Below are 21,709 nucleotides of genomic sequence, written 5' to 3'. Positions count from 1 at the left end.
CAGGCATTATATGGGGCATAATGCATGGTCCAAGTATATTCCATGTTTTGGATTTCAATAAATGGGTCTTATACAGTAAGTAGGCTACAGTTGCAGTCCGAGAAAGGGACACTTAGCTGCAAAGGTGAATGGGTGCGCAGTATACTTCATATTAGGTTATTGCAGATGGCCTTTCAGAGGACAGTGTTACTTGGGGACATGAGGAGACAGGATGTTCTACAAGCTAAACTAGTTGTGTGTTTGTCAACGTAGCTTAAATAGTTGGTGTCAATTAAGGTGTGGTACTGGACTGTACTATTTACTTACCAGTTCTGCCCTCTTTAACAATGATGTCATGCCATGTTCTTTTCCAATGTGGTCATACAGTTGACTTGACTCACACATACCATGACAAATGTGGTACCGATATCGCATACAATACCACAAATCTCCTGCAACATACACACGTATACAGGGCAACTACTGGAAGACAATTTTGTTTTGAGAAACTCAATTAAAATACTGAAACAGGTGGGGAAGGTGCTTTCAGTTCCCGTGCTATATAAAGATAATCATTTTGCATCATTTACTGAGCTGAAAGAAGCATTTTCGCTCCCAAACTCACACTTTTTTCGTTAACTACAAGTTAGACATTTTGTTCAAAATCAATTTAACAATTTTCAAAGTCTACCTCAGGAACACTGTTTATATGCACTATTGAAAAAACATCCCAACTCCAAACAACTTATATCAAAATTTGTCTCGCTGTTCTCCAAACTCTCTAATCCTTCAACAAACCATATTAAGGCTGCCTGGGAGGAGGATATTGGACTGGAGCTGTCAGATGAGCTATGGAGCGAGGGGTTGAGGAGGATCCACTCTGGTTCTGTCAATTCCAGATTGCAACTAATCCAGTTTAAAGTCATCCATAAATTACACTACTCAAAGGTCAGAATGAACAAAATGTACCCAGCTGTTTCCGATATCTGTGGTAGATCTCCAAAGGCACGCTGGGCCACACCTTCTGGTCCTGCCCTGTTTTGTTCTGGCATAATATTTTTTCATGGTACAGCACGGTATATCATATTAATATTGTTCCTGATGCTTTAGCTGCTCTTATCGGATGCTCTGACGCCTCTCTTGCACTGCCATACACCATACAGCAGACGCTTATGCTCGGCACACTAGTAGCCAAATATTTGGGGCCCTATTACTGCTCACCTTGACTCCGCTGTGTAACTGCTGACCTGTTTCCCCTACTGTTCATATTTATATGTGCCCAAGTTCATGTTTATATTTTATATGTGTTGTTATAGGTATGTATATCTGTGTATATGTGTGTATATATATGTGTGTGTGTGTGTATATATATATATACAGATATATTATATATATTTATGTTGTATTATGTATTATATATTTATGTTCTGTTTGGCTACTGATATTCATGCCCTCCTGCTCTACTCTTTTGATGTCTCATGGTTGTGTTCATCCTATGACCTATGCTATCTTAACACGATAGGCCCCCCCACTCGTTTTATATACATTGCCCAGTCTGGTGTATGTGTCCTTGTTATGTATGTCTTGTTTGTCATGTCTATAAAAACCAAATAAAAACGAATTAAACAAAAAACATACACACGTATTAATGAGCATGTCATCCTGACACTATATATTTAAAATTGTGAATATTAAAATATATATACAGACATACGAACAACGTTCACTGGAGTTCACTGTGTTCTTGTGGAGCATTTGCTATAACAAAGTAGATATTCTAGACGCCATGAGTGTCAATGCTGTAACTTGGCATCTGCAATGTGATGCTGTTGCTGCAGGGTGAACTATGGGTAGCATTATAGTATAATTGATGCCTTACAGCCCCCCACCCCAAATCACCACCAGCCCCCACTGGAGGGAACATAGGGTCTGTTTTACAATGAGGGAACATAGGGCTGAGGGAACATAGGCTGAGGGAACATAGGGCTTGGGTACGGTCCAATAGGAAAAGCCCAAAGATGCATTCAACCCTCATTGTGTATTGCCAAATTTCCACAGCAGAAGGCAGAAGGCGTAAAACACAGAAGAGAACAGGTTACAGGTTGCAGCAGGGGGACCGCACCGACTAATCCAATCAGCGATCTCTGCCAGAGTTTTAATGTGCTTAGACAGACTGTAGTGGATTATGTTGTAGTCTGTTTAAATGTTATTCGTTAAGAGGGGGTTGATCGCCCACTATATACAGGTCCTTCTAAAAAAGAATTAGAATATCGTAGAAAAGTTCATTTTCTTCCATAATATAATTCAAAAAGTGAAACTGGTCAGGCCAGTTGGCAGGTCACTTAAGCACAGTAACACCATGGTCAGTACACCAATTACTAGTAGTTTTGGCTCTGTGGGCAGGTGCCAAGTGCTGCTGGAAAAGGAAATCAGTATATCCATAAAGCTTGTCAACATACGGAAGCACACAGTGCTGTAAAACATCCTAATAGATGGTTGTGTTGACTCTGGAATTGATAGAACACAGTGATGATTTGGGGCCATGCTATCTGCATGGTGTTCGTCTACTACTGACAGTGAAAACTTCACACTGGAGTCAACACAGCCCAGACCATGTATTGAGAGCATAAAGTAACATACTTTTCAGATGGTCGACATTTCTGTAAATATGTTCTTTTATTGGTCTCATAAAATATTCTAATATTTTGAGATTAATCTAGAATGTATATTTTTGAGAAGGACCTGTATGTTCCCCTCATGTAGTCTCACTTTGGTTAGCTTGTAAGTACAGTTCTGTTTGTCCTCAATCTTTTGGCCCGAGAATTAGTCTCCACCAGCCGAAGGCATGGGGAGAGAATGTTTTGCACTCCGTCCGTGTGTGTGTTGTGTGTCCGTCCGTCCGTTACCAGCAAATCTCCGGCACTGTTACTTAACCCGGTCGATGCCAAACTTTGCACACACACTCCCTGGATGCCAACGATGAGCCTCTGCCCCAGAACGGCCTGTTATAGCGCCACCATGGCTTTTCACCATTTTGACCTATAACTGCACCAATCTGCGTGAAAAGTTGCATGCACACTCCCTAGAGGCCAAGGACAATCCTTTGACCTGCATTTTTCACATCCGCCTTTTATAGCGCCACCAGGAGGCCGACTTTTGTAAAACATAGATTCTGTCCAAAAATTCCACAAATCGTTACACAGTATCTCTATCTATAGTCATGTGCTCAAGACGGATCTGTCCGATAATTCATATTCTATCCTAATTGGCTAACATTGGCTTTCAAAGTTAGCAGGATTGGCCCTTTTGAACAAAAATCCTCAAATCATGAACGCAGCCTGCAATTTACGTGAAATCTTTCACACACTTTCCTACTAGGCTGAGGAATATATCCCACCATTTTCGCATTGGCCTGTTATAGCACCACCAACAGGTGGATTTTTGCAAAACAGAGAAAAGAAATGCCTCAAATCATCCAATTGCATGATCAAAGCTATGAAATGGCACCCTTTTCACATTGGCCTATTATAGCGCCACACGGAGGCCACAACCTGACCTGGCCTGGTGGAGACCTGTGCCCTGAGGGGCACTTTTTGTAGTTTGTCATATTTTTATGGGAAAAATAAAATGCAAATTTTAAAGAAACTAATCACTTGTCCTGCTGTCTCTCTTGCCGAGCAACTCGGCCCCTGACACTGGGGCAGGAGTTACTACGGTACCCTCTATTAGCTTAGTAAGACAGAGTTCTCACATTCTGCCCGAATCCAACGTCTTCAGGCCGAGCCGGGACGGGACAGTTAGGACTGGGCCTTAATTTTCAGGCCTGTTGAGAACTCTAAGATGAACTGACCCATGCCAAAAGTATTTCATGGCTTGTGAAATTGCAAAATTTTGCTGGTACTAAAGAGGAATGAACCATTTCCTTTTTGTCACACCGCAAAGAGGTATGACATTTAACACGAGTGCTGAGACAGGAACTGAATCCAGGTCAAAGTGAGGCACTCTGTTTCTTAGAAAAAGAGGTTACACATTTGATGAACGCATTAAAGCAAAAGACAACTCCCAATTTATTGTGGTACTAAATGGGCCAAACTGTTTTAAAGTAGTCTATAACAGGAAATAACATTTTGAAGTGAATTGCATGTTGCAGCCTTTTTTGAAAAGCAAACACACTAAGGGCTCTATTTTTGTCAATGCTAAACCCCTTATCCCTATAATAAATATAAATAGCCAGTATACCAGCTCACAACGTGTCGATGTAGATTGGCTATTTTAACTTTAGTGTGGATGAAAATAGAGCCCTAAATGTGTGGGGGGAAAGCTACACTCTTCAGACACTAGGCATTATGCCAGTATGAATGGACCTTTACCTGTGAAAGTTACTGCCCTTTGTGGATGTATGTGGTTGAACCTAAGAATGCCATATTCTCATTGCAAACGCTTTTTTAAAGTCATGTCCAATGCACTGATACTCTTTTTGCACATACCTGCTGCTGTTATTGTTTATACACCTTGGGCTGTATTTTGCGTGTCTTAAGTACCAGGTCTTATTCCCTAACTTGAGTAAACTATAGAGCTGGAGGCGTGATAAATGCCATTTGGCTATTCTGAGTGTCCAAAGAGCATTGATCACGCCTCCAGGTCTTTAGTTTACTCAAGTTAGGGAATAAGACCTGGTACTTAAGACACGCAAAATACAGCCCCTTATGTCTAACCTCCTGCTCTCCCTACCCCTCTTCTTTCCTCTTTCTGAAAATAAGAATGGGGCTTGCACAAAAACTTCTTTACACCTGTAAAATGATGTGACAATAAAGTTGATTCTTATCACTATATGGTACTTCCCCCGAATTAATTTGTTCTCTAGAATGAATAACTGTTTTTCAGCCAGCAGTATTTGTATTATGCAATTACAGATTTGTCACTCATTTCAACAAAAAAAGAATTCATAACCCTTTAGTGAAACCACTGAATGGCAACAGGTTTTCACATACATAACAGCCCAAAAGCCAAAAACATTTTTAACGTACATTCAAGTAGAATGAGGTAGTTAGTTAGTTATTAAGTACTAATGTATCCAGAGACCGAAAATATGAGCCTGCCTACAAGTCACATACTGTATCAAATTTAACTTAATATCATGATACAGAGCCACTTCCCTGACAGATTGTCTGAAATTGTAATTAATAAACAAAGGGGCGTCTTTTTATGCCAGACGTCAGCCTTCTAGCAACATTCACATGACTGACCCACCCTTTACCCTTTATACCGTAACCGTATCTAAATTATTATGGTGAAATCACATATTGTGAAATCACATACATGTGATTTAAGCCACAAGGCACAGCTATGGATTTCGTAATAGGAAATTAATGAACAAAGGGGTGTGGTTTTTACATCATACTTCAACCCTCTCTTTTAAACAACACTCACATGACTGACCGCCCCTTTGCCTATTTACTATAATGGTGAAGTACATAAGCAACAGACACAGCTGTAAGGGCTAAGTAGGTTAAGAGATACTGGAATATTGACACTAGATGCACTTACCTGATAAATGCGTGGTCACATGGAAACAATTTCCACACTGTAGATAGCTATAGTCCTTCAGGTTCTGCATTTTCACTGGTAAGCTTCGACACAAGAGTGGGTGGTTCCCAGGATTGTCATTTGGAAAGGAGGGGGAAAGGGGGCACAACATAATGTAAAATGTAATTTCAATTCCAATTAAATTCATGAAATAAAAACATACTTTACACAGATATATAATTATTGTCAAAGTATTCAAAAAACTAGATTGGCTATTTTAACTAGGTTTTACTGTTGTAAAAGTAATTTCTCCACATTAAGGGGCTTCAGCCAGAGACAGCCAGGTCACTAAGCAATGCAAACCACAAAGATGAACAAGATGTGTGTCAACAGAGCTGTAGTGTACACTTACTTACTCCTCTTCGTCCCCTAAGGCTTCAATGAGCGCTCTCCATTGCATCCGATCCCTGGCAGCATGGTGAGCCTCTCCCCAGGACAGGTTCATCTGTTCCAGCTCCTGCGTCACAGTTCTGCGGCAGGTGGTTTTGGGCCTCCCAGGTTTTCTTTTGCCTGGTGGTGTCCATCTTAAGGCCACCTTGTAGTGTACAGTACACCCCACATTTGTGTGGCGGCCCAAGGTGACATGTGCATGCCCACTTTGCAAATCACTCTTGATAGATGCAGTGGATAGCTGAATCATATAAAATGGTCATGAGTAGAGGTGTGAGCATGAGTGACAATAGTAGAGTACAGGTATGTATGGTGTGCAACAAAGAACCAAACCCAGCCCAGAGGAGAGAGGGAGAAATTAGCTTCCCGTGGTAATTGTAAAGGCTGCCACCCAGCTGGGTACCATCGAGTACTCAGCTGCAGGTAGCAGGCAACAATTGTGACCAAATTGACAGATTTTTATGTCATGTGAAAGCTGGGAATCATAGCTTCAAATTGACATTGTAAGAGCCATGAATTGGAAATTATGTTTGGTCTATGAAATGAGTGGGCTGTCACTGGTGATTAATGTGGATGATTGACAGGCAGAGGGGCGGACCTGTTTCATTGAATACTTCACCTATAGTTCAACTGCTTCACACACAGTGAGAGAGAGGGGGTGTGTGGGAAGCCGCACTTTTGTTGACAATTTTGAGCGACTACGGGAGATTGATGTATAAATAAGTCGCTGAGAGGCGATGGGATGGGCCAGGTTGTCAGACGCACTCCACAAACAAAAGGATCTCGCTGGGTCCAAAACAATGCGTTAAAGGTGTTTTATTAAAAGGCAGGTGCATAACTGAAACGGTGCTCAAACATAAAGTAAAGTAGTCACAGCGATCCAACGTAAATAAATAAAGCAAAATAAGCGGTATAAAGCGGTCAACAAAAGTGCGGCTTTCCACACACCCCCTCTCTCTCACTGTGTGTGAAGCAGGTGAACTATAGGTGAAGTATTCAATGAAACAGGTCCGCCCCTCTGCCTGTCAATCATCCACATTAATCACCAGTGACAGCCCACTAATTTAGACCAAACATCATTTCCAATTCATGGCTCTTACAGACATATTGGTTGTTCTGGAGAAAACAGGCTTGAAAGGTTCACTTCTGTGGTCTCTAACATTACACCTAGCTACATGTTTAAGCATTTATTTCATATTTACATGTCGATTTCAGCTCTGACACTTATTGCAGACATTCTCTAGTATGTGAAGAGTCTACCTGTGTGGGGGCACGGTGGCACAGTTGGTAGTGCTGTCGCCTCACAGCTAGAAGGTCCTGGGTTCGATTCCCGCTCGGGACGCTGTGGGTGCTGGCGGCGTGTTTCCTCCTCCGCGTCATCAGTGCTCATACCCGAGGCGGGGTTGGCGAAAGGGCCTTTCTGTGTGGAGTTTGCATGTTCTCCCCATGTCCCCTAGGGTAGGTACCCTCACAAAAACATGCAGTAATCCTGGTCTCTAAACTGCCTCCCCCTGGTCAGCCGGGGCGCCTGATGGAGGGGAAAGGAACTGGTTGGAATAACGTGTTCCTTCCATGCGCTACGTCCAACCAGGGAAACTCCCCCCTGTCAGGTGTAAAGGAGCAACTTGGACACTCATGCATGAAGGAAGCATGAGTTCAAGTCCGTTGCTCTCCCCAGGTTGGCGGAGGGTGTGTAGAGCCCAGGATCACATTAGATAATTGACACAGGGGTGAAAAATTAGTTACAAAATCATGGGATAAAAAAATAAAAAGTCTACCTGTGCTATAAACACATTTTAGAAAAATAAAGAAAAAAGGTTCTCTCTGGTGAAAAGCTGGAATTTGCACGATGGTAGGCTCTCAGTCAAATCTGGTCACAATTATCTACAGGTAAGATTCTCTAGAGGAGGACAGGGCAAGAACCAGTCGGGGCCCAGCTGGTTATCTCAATGTTCTGCATGAGCTTAAAAACATGAAGGGACATTACTGTACAAATGTATTCTCTTTCACAAACATTTTATATCAGAGTCTGAGAAAATAGCATTTAAGGAGGCGAGCAGCCGCACAATGGCTGTCAACATAAGGAATGAGGAGTCTAACACAGCATTTAAGAAAAAGAAGTATATTGCTCACAAATGATACCTAGACAATGTGAATGAACCTACCGCAAAAAGTCAGTGTACAGTAACTAAATTACAGTAAAGGTTTTAGTAGTTGTTCAACATGCACACAAGAGATTCTTCAAGAATACAGATAAATGATCTCAAGTCCATACATGATTTAACATACGAGAATGGCATCAATTGTCCCAAACAAAAAAGGCTGCATATGTGCAGCCAAATACTGTCTCTATACAGTATTCACAGCTTCAACATTTTCAAAAACAAGTCTGTAAACATACAAAATATAAATCAAAGTAACATATCTCACACAGGTGCTACCGTGTTATTAATAAAAATAACAAACAGATACAAATTTAAAAATCACTTTACGCAACCACTGGGCTGAGACACAAAAATAGGTCAGGTGACGCGGTTGCAGAAAAAGAATTTTCCATCCATGTGGTCAAACCGAAATTTCCAAGGTTCCTTTTTGAGACTAGGACTACTGACCTACACTAGATTCCTCTACACCGCATGCATTCATGGTATGAATGTTTTAATAAGCTATGATGAGTCACTTACAGGAGGGGGGGGGGGGGGGGGGGTACACTGGGGACGGAACAGAACCGTATGAAACTACAGTAGGTGACTGCACCAACAATTTGTGTGTCCCATTGATTATAGAGGTACCCAGTGTAGCCCGGCCCTTCAAATACAGACCAGCCTATCAGACATTCATAACCAAACAAGATGGAATATAATTCATATTGAGAACTTTGCTAATTATTCTCAGGAGTTCAGGTTTACTATTATTTATATTTATTTTTTAAATAAATGTTACATTACTAATTATAAAATAATCGGTATAGTTGTGAATCTTAAAAATCGGTGGTGGAAAGAAAATTAAGGAAACACCACATAAAACGGACAATTAAAAATGTAAGCATTTATGTCACAATTGTGAATAAATGCAGTCAGGTTAGCCATAGTGATGTTCATTACCAGTATGTGTCAAGATGTAATAGGTGATGTCTGAACGATAAGCACCAATTGTATAATTAAACTTTCATTGCAACATAAGGCCAACAGGTTCCAAATGGGTGATTGGTGGCCCAGTGTATTAGCCAGGCAGACTGTCTCAAAAACACAATAGGACAAGTCACAATAGGACAAACCAGGGTAAAATATACCAGGAAAATGTTCAAATGGTAATTGCTGACTGACTGAAAGACAGGAAAGGACCATTATAAGTAATGTCTGAATTTAAGACATTACAAAACCTGATGTAAAGAACAAAACCTGGACACCTGAGCAATGGTAAAAGAAAAAAGGTTAAATAATAAATCTGATTGGATGAGTCACCTTTCATCCTTGCCCCTACATTCAAGTGGGTTAATATGGGGAAAGCCCATATGCCATCTACCCACAATGTCTATTGCCAAACCATATGGACATCGCATGTGAGTAATTTAGTCCAGCTGCACAGTTAATCAATGATCAGGAAATGCAGGGCTTTATAGGACTGGGTAACACTGTTAACTGATGATGTTCCGATGTCACACTTTCAAATTGAGAGCTTAATTGAGAACAAATGCCCCCCGCTCATCTGCTGAAAGACTTAAGTGAGGTGCTGGAGTCATAAAAGTATAATGATGAAAAAATAAGGTCAGTAGACCAAAAACTTGCAATATATCTATTGATTATGCAGATTTGAGTGTGCCTCCCTTAATTTTTTCATCAAATTGAGCGCTTAAAAATAAAAAGTGTACAGCGTTTTCAAGAACACCAGGACGAAGGCCAAAACCTTCCAAACATGGTGGCCTTCATGGCAGGGCCATGTGGAATAAAATGGATAATTCTATGTCTACAAAAGAAGTTGAAAATTCATATAATTATTTAACAACTAAGAAAATGCAACATATATGTATTAGTGATCCTTTAAATGAACGAGTGTTCACCTAATGGCAACAGAAAGGGGCTTTGAGAAAGTTCTCTATTCTTTCCATTGTAGTGTTCTTCTTAACAAGGTTATAGACTCTTATTCAATCTACAGTACTGTCCAGTGCACTACAACTGCTGAAAAAGGCTGAATGGTGGGGGGATAGAGTTTGCTAGCGTGAGTTAGTATTTCCAGGGCAAGAGTACTGCAGTGCGAGTCTTTTCACTGCCAGCCCAGCTGTGGATGCATGCCTGGCTGTAGTTGGAAGGGGTTTCCTGGGCCAGGAGGGTAGTTGGTGAAGCCGTTGGGTTGAGGAGGAAAACTCTCTAATGCAGACGCAGGATGACCCTGGAACAGGAGCACATGAAAGAAATAGGTTTCTGCATGTGTTTCAATTGCTTGTACTTGCAACAACAGATAAAAGACACTTTTCATAGCCAAAATATCCCAGGGCACACCTAGATATACGGTGAGTGCTACAAATGCTTTCATCACGTCGCGCATGATCAATAATACAGTTTGAGTGCATGCACTGCACACACATTAAGTTAAGAACGTCATCACACTGCTACCTCCCTCAGTGAGTGAGTGTGTGTGCGCTCGCACGTGCGTGTGTGTTTTAACTGTGTGCCTGTGTAGCAATCTGGCCACGCTGAATCACACACAGTGAACCGTTGGTTCAGCGCAGTCAGGAAGGACTCCTTTCCATAAACTTCACTTGAAAGTTATGTTTGGCAAACATGGATAAAGGCACCATTTACCATTTTTAAATCAAGACATTTTAGTAGTAGATGTAATACTCTTAGCTTTTCCACAAACGCTAAGAATATTTAGATGCAATAGTATATTGTTTAGACATGATGCTTGGTTTGACGTGCACCTGGTTTCCTAGTGACTTTGTAGCATGTCATTTGTTGTCTATTGTTCATATCACTTAACTGAATGCAAATTGACCAAATAGTATTGTGTGTGTGTGTGTGTGTGTGTGTGTGTGTGTGTGTGTGTGTGTGTGTGCTTGTACCTGCAGCAAAGCAGATTGCATGGCGGTGTTGTGGAGGCCACTAAGGGTGGCCGGGGAGGCAGAGGGAGAGAAGCTTGGTACCCCGGCGAATGGTGGCAAGCCAGGGAAGCCCCCTCCACCTGCTGGCTGGAGGCCACCGCTTAACCTGGAAACACAGTAATTATACTATCAGCCAACATACAGCAGAACACAGTCTTAGTCTTACTACATATATACATTTCTATCTGCATCTGCCCAGGGTCAGACAATAGTCAGCTACTAGGCAACTCCGGTGCAATCACTTTTAATTCTGTGATGTCAGAGTTGTAATAAAGTTAATGCAAACGTCATCATCATACTATAATCATCATCATATCATATATATACACAGCATACTATAATTAACCAAATGTCTGAATGCGTGTCTGTAGCATTCTGAAAATTATTTGGGCCCCCATATAGCCTGAATCAGATCCCTTCTCTACGTTTACTTTCAATGTATGAATAACCACAGAACTTGAAGCTATGTCCATGCCTTTGTATTGTTTTATGTTGCTCTGCAATATTTCTGGCATCATTTAAATACCTACATTAAAACTTTGTCAGTTTACATATTGCAGGAAGGAAACTACAGTATCTGGTGGGTGTAGGAAAGTCAATAAAAGGTGAGCCTGGGCTTGCAACACTTTGACAAGATCAACATTATGGTACATAGATATTGGTGCCATAAATCATCTTGCCCAGGCCAATTGTCATTTTGCTTTCAGAACATTCAGCTTATAGGCTGCTGCAATATTTACACAGCAAACCAGGCTTTGATATTGGTGAACCTCAACCTACATGCTTCAGGAACTAAAGCGCCCCTTTAGTTGCTGCTTTAACAACTTGTGGAACTATCCAAGTCAAGGCCAAGACCGTACAGTGTAATATAGTGACACAGGTGGACTTTGAACACTCATAGCTACCTACTTTATCTCCATAAAATACAAGATGGAAACATTTATCACCTCACTGTTTCCACCAAGCCGGCGTGAATCACTGTCATGGGATCTAAGGAACCCTTTGATGATTCTGAACCTTATTCCACTTTCTTCTCATAATGACCAGAGAAATGATAAGCCAATGTCTACCTACATACAGTAACTGGGATACAAAGACCTGAATTTATGTACACTAACAGTACTACAGTAGTTATAGTGTTATTCTATTTACCAGTTCATAATTTTTTTTATCTATTTTTGCAATACTGTGAAGCACTTTGTAACTGTTTTTGAAAGGTGCTACATAAGTAAATAGTTATACAACTATAAAATAATGTTTTGTTGCCACACTCCTTTCTAAGACTGTCATAAATGATACTACTACAAAGTCTTAAAATACAAAATAAAAAAAATCCCCATTGACCATAATATACACATGACGGCCATTTTGCTCTTTCATCACACTTGTGGGAAACTCCACCCTTGTTTCACGTTTCCCCCGCAGCGTGACCAATGACTATTTTCCCACGGTGGCCATTTGCTCTTATGCCACACTGGAGTTTCCCACCCCAAAGCGAGTGGTCGCCATGTGATTATGCTCAACAAAAGCCTATCCCCTCTCTGATGTACCCCGGTTGGAAGTTGGAGCTGAACGCAGATGCAAACCCTGGTAGAACAGGCGACGACGATGGAACACCAGCTGCAGCTGCCGCTGCTGCTACCGCTGCCGCCTGCAGTGGGGCAACAGACGCTACAGACGAGGACCCTGGTAGTCCCATGAAGGAAGACAACACCGGGCTCCCGGCGCCCGGACCTCCAGAACCCCCGAAACCTGGGAAGGTGGCATGGCTCAGTCCAGGAGGCAAACCGGGGAACAGAGAGGCACAAGAGGTGGGGAGGCCCAGTCCAAAGGGGGAGGCTGTGGCAGGGTACATGGAGGTCTGCGGGTGTGTGGTAAGGTTGCTAGTGGAAGCCATAGAGGAGATGGAGGAAGGAAGGCTGCAGGGAGGGAGCGAGGTAGACATGTTAGGGAAGTGGGAGAGGCTGGGGTAGTGAGAGGTAGCTGGGCTACCGGAGAGGGCTTGGAGGGCAGCAGCGGGGCTGGAGAGAGACCTCTGCGGGGAGCCTGAGGGGTGAGATAGAGCCAGGTAACGATCCAGGGCAGCCTGACTTGCACCCTGCATCACCAGAGAGCTAACAGAGGGGGTGCCAGAGCGAGATGCGCCCATGAAGGCAGACGGCACAGGACTGCCATGTCTGCTCAAGGCGGCTCGCTGCTGCTCACTGTAATGAGCCACAGCCTGTGCAGAATGGGCTGCGGAGGGTTTGCTAGGGCCCGGGGAGGTAAGAGCAGCGGGAGTGTGGGACGAGGTTCCGGATGGGGTGTAGCTCCGGATGACTCCGGAATGGTTACCAGCAGGGAAGACCGGTCCCAGATGGGGGTCTATGGAGTGTGGGAAGCCTTTATGTTGGGTAGAGTTAGAGTTGGGCTGGGGTAGCAGTTCTGGAATGCTCCGAGGGGTATTAGGCGTCCCTGATCGAACATGGAAAGGAGATGCAGGAGTCCCGCAAGGCGTGCCTGATGGGGTGTGGGCTTTTATGACAGATGGAGGGGCGGATGTTGTGTGACCGCCGGGGGTCGGAGGGCCCCCCTTGATGACGGAAGGGGACGGAGCGGGGGAGGGACTGAGGTTCTGAGAGGGTACCATGCCGGGGAAAACTGGAGTGATGGGAGTGGAGGGAGGAGGCTGGGCTTGGGAGGCCTGGTGAGTTGCAGGGGTAGAAGGAGTAGAGCCAATGAGGAGAGGTCCACTGTTGACTCCAGGGGTGGCGTTCTGAGCATTGCACGGTTTATTGTAACCTGTGGGGGAAGGGGGAACCAGAGTTAAATAATACATCTCAACCTGACATTAAATACATCAAAGGACCATACTGGTGATTACAGACACTACCACCGACTAGACCATTTTTGTTTTTTTAAACATTTTAGGAAGCCAATTTTTCTGAATCATTTCATAAATGGCATGAAAATGAACTCTCAGGAACTTGAAATATGCTTGAAATAGGTAATACAAGTATACACAATATAACGGTGCAGTTGTTTTTTCACTGTCACATTAAAAATATTGATTTATGAAATAAATGTAAATGTAACTTAATAACTGCACAATGTTGTTTTGTTGACTCAATTGGTCAGATAATTCAGTAGTTTTGTTTCATACACAGAATGTATGACAATCAGACCCTCAAATAATTAAGCAATTAGCATGAATATGGTCATTAAGTAAAACAGTATTTTACATAAATATAGACTAGCGGTGGGTATAAAATACCTATTTTTACCAGTATGATTCTTTGACCAGACTTATTTTTTTGGTCTTTGCAGATCAGCTGTGATATTAGCCAAACCAAAGTTAATTTCAATACTTTGGTTAGATGATCCCAGTAGACCAAAGAGTGATCCAAGAGAGAGCAAGAGAGACAGCAAAGATGAATAGCCAATTAGCCAATGAGCTTCCCTAATTGCAGCTTCTAATTGCAAACTCCAGCAGTTTTCAACATCGAAGGATATCCCATGAATTAACCAATTTGCAAGATCACGTATGATTTCCGTTTGTTTAAAAGCCATGCTGAGAGTATTTGCACTCTGATTCACATTTAATGTGTATGTTAGTGTAGTCTCAGGAACTTTCCCCAATAAATGAAATAAATGCTGCACTATTAACTGTGAAACGATTAATGTCAATTTTGAAAACTGGTGGGACTTGACAGCCCTTTAAAACAAAAGGTTATTCCAAAGCGATGCATGTTAAATGCCTGCAACAACATTAACAATAGTAAGGAATATACAAGCTACAGCATCAAGCATGATTTCAGGTAGAGAGAAGAAAATTGTTGGAGGTAGCACTTTGGGAAAGTGTCATAGTAGCTTGTTTACAACTGAAACTGTGCACCAACTTCCTCTTCAAAATAAGTCTACTTTCAAACATCACATTTGAGTTCCTTTTGAATGCCTGTCAGATTTCTCTACATAACTGTCTCAGCTGTTGGTGTGCAAATGCGCCTTGCATGCCTTTGATCTACGCGCAGAAAACATTTTGACGACGTATGTGCAGTTGTGCACTGGCACATCGGTTGTGTGCCCCCCCGATTATTAATAACATCTAAACATGTAACGTAAACACAACATGAACATAGTGCTCTTATTATGCATATCGCCGAGAAATATTTTAGAGTAAAAGAAAACTACGAATGGTTCAAGCCCATTAACCCTTACAGCGCTAGCATTTATTGAAAAATTAGGATCTAATTCACGCCAGCATTTTTTTCAGTCGAGCTCTTATTTTGAAAAGCCACATTTCCAGTTTACCGGAAGTAGTTTAACCTAGGAAGCTCAACGAAGCCTGGACAGGCCTCGTTTACAATATGAATCCAAACCGGGGAGCTCCATATCACCGGCTCTGTGCCGTCAAAGAAACGTTGTTTTGACCAAAAAGCCATCTGGGACAAGGAATAGGAGATACAGGCGATTGAAAGAAACAGATAGAATGTATTATTATGGTGACGACGATCTAAGATGGGCGATCCAGTGCTGTGCTAACAACATAGCTAGCTAACAGGCTAACGTAAGTAGCATTATGGCTCGGGCGAACGAATGCACTATAAAAGCGCAATTGCCATTAATCAACAGCAATGGCGGTAAGCGTAGTGTCAAAAAATAGGCTTCAATTGGCATTAATCAACGGCAATGGCAAAGTATTCATTAAGATTCGAGTGCCAACCCTAACGAGCGAAGGTTCGAACCCCGAATGTTCTGGGACAGCCTCAGTACGTCGTCGGTCACAATGAACCCAATCTAGCTCTAGTCTACTCCTGCAGCTAACAGACCAGCAGCTGGCTCATTCTTCACCTCATGAAGGCAGAAGCACGGTTGAGTAGCATACCAGGCAGTTAGGCAGCAAGCTTAGGAGTGTATTTGCTTTCACAACACACACACACACGCACACACACACACACACACACACACACACACACACACACACACACACAAACGTTGCCATATCGTACCTGCTACTTTGTGGGCGTAGCTGTAAGGGGGTGGAGGCACGTTGGCCGTAATAACCCCTCCCACAGACACAAGGCCTGCGTTGTTGTATGCACCTGAGTAGCGGTTGCAGACAACAATGCCCACCACACCACACACACAAACACAAACACAAACACATGCACACACTTGAGGGACCAGACACACGCGCGCGCGCACACACACAGCGCAGTGCTAACCATACCTCAACCCAGCTAAGATGGCAGTGGCAAAAATGCACCATGTGCCATGACAAAAAACATCAACCTTATTGTTATACCACTTTGTATCAATATTTTTATTTTGTAATGATCAGTCATTTTGGAACAACAGTACAATCAAATGGCATAACAAATTTCAGAAATAATATTTGTCTAATAATACTGCTTCACATCAGTTCCCTGTGTAGGGTGTGTGTGTGTGTGTGTGTGTGTGTAATCTTACTTGGTGCGATGGTAGCATGAGGTCGGCAGGGTGGGATGGGGTAGGGCACAGGCCGGTGGGGGTTGTAGGTCGAAGGAAACTAGAAGTGAAAATGAATATATAATGATGTAACCTGTTTTTCAGGCAGTAATAGAACTAAAATAAGGTAGCACATCACAAGGAAGCAAAGACCAAATAACATGTATAGTAGATAATTTATGTAATTAAAGCTGGACAATAGATATCAAACCATTACTGTGGGATTTAGTTACTGTGCCCCAAAAGTTGTATGTTGGTCCAAGTTCATATCAGTGGCAAGTCTAAAAAAAATCACACCTGTGTGAACTGAGTGGTTGCACCACTTAAAAAAAGAAAAGAGGAGGAAAAACCATTGGAATAGTAACTTTGTCATAGAGAGCTCCCCCTGGTGGTGCTTACAGGTTTGAACGGTCCAATGATCCGGGCTGCTATTCCTTTACCCTCCATGTTAACCTGGAGGTCCTCCTTCTTGTCTCCGTCTTTCTTTACAGGTGGGATTCCCTTTAAACAAAACAAAAAAACATTATTTAACAATATTAAATATACACTAAAGAGTACTCGAGGCGGGACACCGTCATACGAACTTTACATCTAAATCAGACTTCGGTTTCCAGGAGTACTTTGCTTAGAGAGCTATCTGATACATTTGTTTTCTTTTGACAGACACTAACTCATGATTGGTATAAAACGTGTACTTACAGGGAAAGTGCCGCTGACCAGGCTGGGTCTTCCTTTTGGGTAAGGATTCCCTGGTATCATTCCACATGAGGAGATCATAGCAACAGGAGCCTTGCAGCCAACCTTACACACCTTCAATACGGAAACACAGATACATGCCGTACGGTAAACATCAATACTACGTAAAAGAAAACATGATTTTTCTTTTATATACGCCTGTACTGCATGTGTGTGTTATGGATATGGCCATGCTGATGTAAATTAAATAATCCACACAGAGTTAAGCAGGTGTTGTAAAAATGATGTCTACCACTCGTTTTGGACTGCATTACACCTTAATTAATTGTGCTGTTCTGTTTCAACTGTGCAACAACCCTCCTTTTGTGGTGCCCCTTCCCTGGAAGAATCCCATGAAAAACATTGGGATCATTTAAAAAATATTATCTAGGGAAAATTGGATGGTATTGTTTTTGAGCAATTGCCGTTTGATAAATTGTCTATTCATGATTATATTCATGTATGTTGATAATGTATCTGAATGAAATAGGGATGGGAATTATTGATTAATTTATTAATTGATAATTAATACATTTTGATAACCAACCTTATTGATCAGATCCATTAACCGGTCTTTTTATTTTATTTTATCTGAGAATTAATTTCCCTCAATGTCTAACGGTTAGACATTGAGGGAAATTAATTCTGTATCAAAATGTAGATATTGGTTAGAGACTAGAGTCTAACCAATATCTACATTTTGATGATATACAGAAAGAATACAAAGGCATATTATGTCTTGTCTGTCACATCACATGCAAAAGCAGAGACGTTTCTGTGGCAAGGTGTGGGAGACTTTTCTTAACTGGCCCACATGCAGACAGCATTACATTCACGGAAAACCGCCCAATGATAGAACCACAGAAATTTCGATTAAAAGTTTAAAAAAAAACTTCAGACACACACATACACACAGTGTGTCTCCCACTTTCCCTCTTTATCGCATACACATTACACAACCCTGCCTCCTTCCATCCAGACAAGTTCCTATTTAATGAAGTAACCATTTTAACAACTCGGTCGGTGTTCAACCTCGCGCAGCCGTGCACACATGGGTCCACCGGTCTGACAGACATCTACTTGTAGAGCTGCATACAGTACATAGGCTACACATGAATAACAACTCTTTAATCGTCTCAGACTCGGAGACCTCACAGATGCGCAGTAGACGCTAAAAACAAAAGGTTAATTCTTCTATAGATTTATGTTTTGTCGAGGAAATTGGCATGCGTCCCCTAGACGTCTAGAAGTCTTGTGCTCTTGGCACATGACGCACAGCTAAAAACATCAGATCACTGCATGACAAATTTGAATTTGAGATAATAACAATGCAATTTGACAATACATACACTGTACTCCGAGAGTCGGACCTTAACTAGCAGACTATCTGTTTTGTTACTTCGGATGCTGTACAGTATGTTTGAGATGGAGCAAAGGTTGATGATGCATTGCACAGAGAGATTCAAAACTTAATAAGTAGTTTCTCTAGGCATAACTCTTCTGCACATGTGGATGTGTGAGCTTGTTTATTACCTGCTCAAGGATCCTCTTGGCTCGTTTCTTCTCCGACAGGTGAATACGAAATAAATCCTCTACGGGACGGTAATTCTGAGCATCCGATATATTCCTATTTGTGACAAAAAAGATCCCACAGTTATCAACCAATCGCTACCGATCAATCACTCTAAAGATTTGACTGAATTTAACTAACCATTACTAAGTCATACAATTTATATTGTATGTAGTGTTGGGGAAAGCCTAGAGCTTTAAAATGTACTCACAGAGCTATGAGTTCCAGGACCATCAGCTTGTCCTTTGAGAATGTGAAGCAGTTTAGGATATTGGCAACTTTGGTTGTAGGGATTGCAACCATTTTCTATGGTGTAAGGAAAAAGTATTATTACTAAAATCCGTTGGTTAAAAACAAACAAATGAAGAATACAAGGCCAGGCATCATAATCCCATTTAGAAAAGCATTTTTTTGTTTTGCTCTGCGTGCTAGGCCGGTGAGTGTTTTAGTCTGTGTGTGTGCGCGCGCGTGCGTGCGCGCGTGTGTGCGTGTCAGGGCTCGAGATTAACAGCATCCCGACGTCCCATATAATATGTATTTGGGAGTTACATCTATCTCATTCGGGCCGGTTTTTGACTAGAGAAGTTTTTGCACTGAAAATGTACATGTCGTGCGCATTGACGGGCAGCACGAGACTAGCAGCGCTGCACAAGAGTCTGACAGGTGAGCGAGCTGCCTCAAATCCCGACACAAATTCGATCAGTTTTGTTAATATAGCCCGCTGCAAGTTAATGTTCTGCTTGGCAGAACCTCATACTCAGTCACACACCCCACGTCCTCCCTTCCCAAGGCTGTGTGCTTGTCCTTGCCCTCGGGGGAACCGCATGTAATTCAGACAGGGCATTAGTCCGACATGCTGCCTCGGGCGTCACATCGCATGTGCCAACCAAAACAATTTAACCCGTCTTCCCAAGTTTTAAAATCACATTCACAATCGATGTATAGTATTAGTTACGTTAACCTGACGCTGCCAGATCCAAGAAGCTTGCTACACAAATTTGTTTCACAGCTCATGCCCAATACTCCCCACATCTGGCAGCGTCAGGTTATAGTTACGTAGGACAGGTTGGTTGATTAATATGAAAGCTATGTTCACCACAATTTACTACGTATTATGTACACTGAGGAATGCAGGAGATGACAGGAAGGCTAACTGGTCAAATTATTGGACCTCACTATGTTGTTCCATTCTCCGAGGTTCAGAATCAGACGCCGCAAATGACCTCAATTACTTTATTTCCTGGGATGAAAACAACTTCTTGGACTCCAATGTGTCTAAAGCCAAGGAACTGATCATTGATTTTGATGCAGCCAAAAGTGTGAAAACTGTCTCATCATATAAATAAATACTCAGCAAATACTTTTGCTGACCATCTCATATTACATGTGAACACTGTCTGATGCCAATATGAAGCAAGGGCTTCATAAAAATAACATCAATCAATTATTGACAAGCTGCTCAAAACGAATTGCCCCTATTGGGATTAAAAACTTGACATTACTCACATGTTGCAGAGCTTTCACAGCTTTAAGTTGAGGTTCTGCCCATGAGAAATACTTCAGTATCTCTGTAACCTGTAGATGTTAGAAAAACAAGTGTTTAACTTTATAGTTGGAATGAACTAGTTTCTTTCTCTGTAACCATTTAGATAAGGTTGTTTTCCATCTATTCCCTCCCCCCTCTTATACAAATTGTTGTCTGGTATATAGCCTACTTAAATACTTAGTTAAAACACACTACTGTACAGTATATGACAACACTACATTCAATAACATGACAATTCAACAATGTTTTACACTGGGGCTGTATGCATAAACAAACAGAACAGTGGTGACTACCCCATTAAAACCGGGAAGACTAAAATAATAGCATTTATACAAGTTCACAGTACTGTTTGTATTGCAGCTAATCAGCCGCTAGTGCAATGAACAAACCTGCTCACTGGAGAAATACCCGTGCACCTGTTCTATAGCCTTGATCCTCTGGTCTGTCAGGACACACTGAAACACATTTAAAAAAAATACATGTCATTTAAGTCAAATCATTAGCAAACTGTTTTGAATCAACTGTCAGCATCGGCGAATAATCCGATTCAATATAGACAATATATTGTTTACCTTTTTTATTTCGTCCAAGACGATGTCAAACGATTTCTTATCCATATTTGATAACTTATTTGCTACACCAACATTCACTTGATAAATAAGACTATTTTAATACCGTGAAAAGGAAGAGGAAAAGTACTTCAACACGTTAACACTTCCTCATTGTGGATACAATGCTGCACAGGCATTATCTGACTTCGAGCTGACTTCTGTATATTGCATACCGATAGCTATAGGTATAATTAATGAAGCATCATGTTCATTAGGAGCCGTACAGATTAATTACAACACTATATAATTTAGGACCATCTGCCAATTCCCTTTAGATTGTGAAACTAGATATACTATAATTATAAACAACTCTGCAGCAGCATCCTGTCTGAAGCTAACAACAAGCTAGCAGCTAACAGCGAGTTTAGCTCACACAGTTCCACAAATGGAGAATAAAAACACACGAAAATATCCCTGCATCAATTCAGGTAAACTCGCGTTAGATTAATTGGGTGTAATAATTCATACGGCGACTCAAAAATATGTACAAAGCAAAATTTCATAAGTTATAAGTCACCAAATAAAACGCTAAGAGAAACTATAGCGAGTAGCGAGCTAGTTTAGCTAGCATTTTCTATTGACAGCTGGCGCTTGTGACGTAAACAACATGGACCCTCCTGGGGCGCCTTGTAGGACGCCTGTAACAAAAACATATTGCTGTTATTTAAGGCAACTTGCTAGGTGGTAAAATATACATTTTAGTTAATTTAATTAAATGAACAATG

The 21,709-nt window shown here is 41.7% G+C and overlaps 1 protein-coding gene across 2 annotated transcripts; it reads right to left on the bottom strand.

Annotated features, from left to right (window-relative positions):
* Window positions 1-8,058: 8,058 nt before the first annotated feature.
* Window positions 8,059-21,659, bottom strand: proser1 (proline and serine rich 1). 2 transcript variants are annotated; one of them, XM_080780591.1, is made up of 12 exons: window positions 20,946-21,659; window positions 20,763-20,828; window positions 20,334-20,402; window positions 19,039-19,133; window positions 18,791-18,884; window positions 17,222-17,332; window positions 16,922-17,023; window positions 16,505-16,583; window positions 16,045-16,137; window positions 12,607-13,837; window positions 11,018-11,162; window positions 8,059-10,344 (listed from the first exon to the last, which is right to left on the bottom strand). In XM_080780591.1, the coding sequence occupies exons 1-12, from the start codon at window positions 20,988-20,990 to the stop codon at window positions 10,219-10,221; spliced, it is 2,256 nt and encodes a 751-aa protein (XP_080636717.1). In that variant the 5' UTR covers window positions 20,991-21,659; the 3' UTR covers window positions 8,059-10,218. The 2 variants fall into 2 exon arrangements, with proteins under 2 accessions (XP_080636717.1, XP_080636718.1); XM_080780592.1 differs by lacking the exon at window positions 16,045-16,137 and having other exon boundaries at window positions 20,946-21,658.
* Window positions 21,660-21,709: the final 50 nt, after the last annotated feature.

This window comes from Protomyctophum bolini (genome assembly GCF_963924005.1).
Source record: "Protomyctophum bolini genome assembly, chromosome: 13".
Lineage (NCBI taxonomy): Eukaryota > Metazoa > Chordata > Actinopteri > Myctophiformes > Myctophidae > Protomyctophum > Protomyctophum bolini.
The sequence above is the reverse complement of the archived record's forward strand: the minus strand, read 5'-3'. Positions and strand labels throughout refer to the sequence as shown.

Bases quoted from the DNA above. Each gene is read 5' to 3' on its own strand.
- proser1 (XM_080780591.1), bottom strand. From the start codon at position 20,990: ATGGATAAGAAATCGTTTGACATCGTCTTGGACGAAATAAAAAAG. The intron at 20,829-20,945 runs GTAAACAATATA...AATGTGTTTCAG, and splicing joins TCTTGGACGAAATAAAAAAG to TGTGTCCTGACAGACCAGAG. The intron at 17,333-18,790 runs GTAATAAACAAG...TCCGTATTGAAG, and splicing joins CCAAGAGGATCCTTGAGCAG to GTGTGTAAGGTTGGCTGCAA.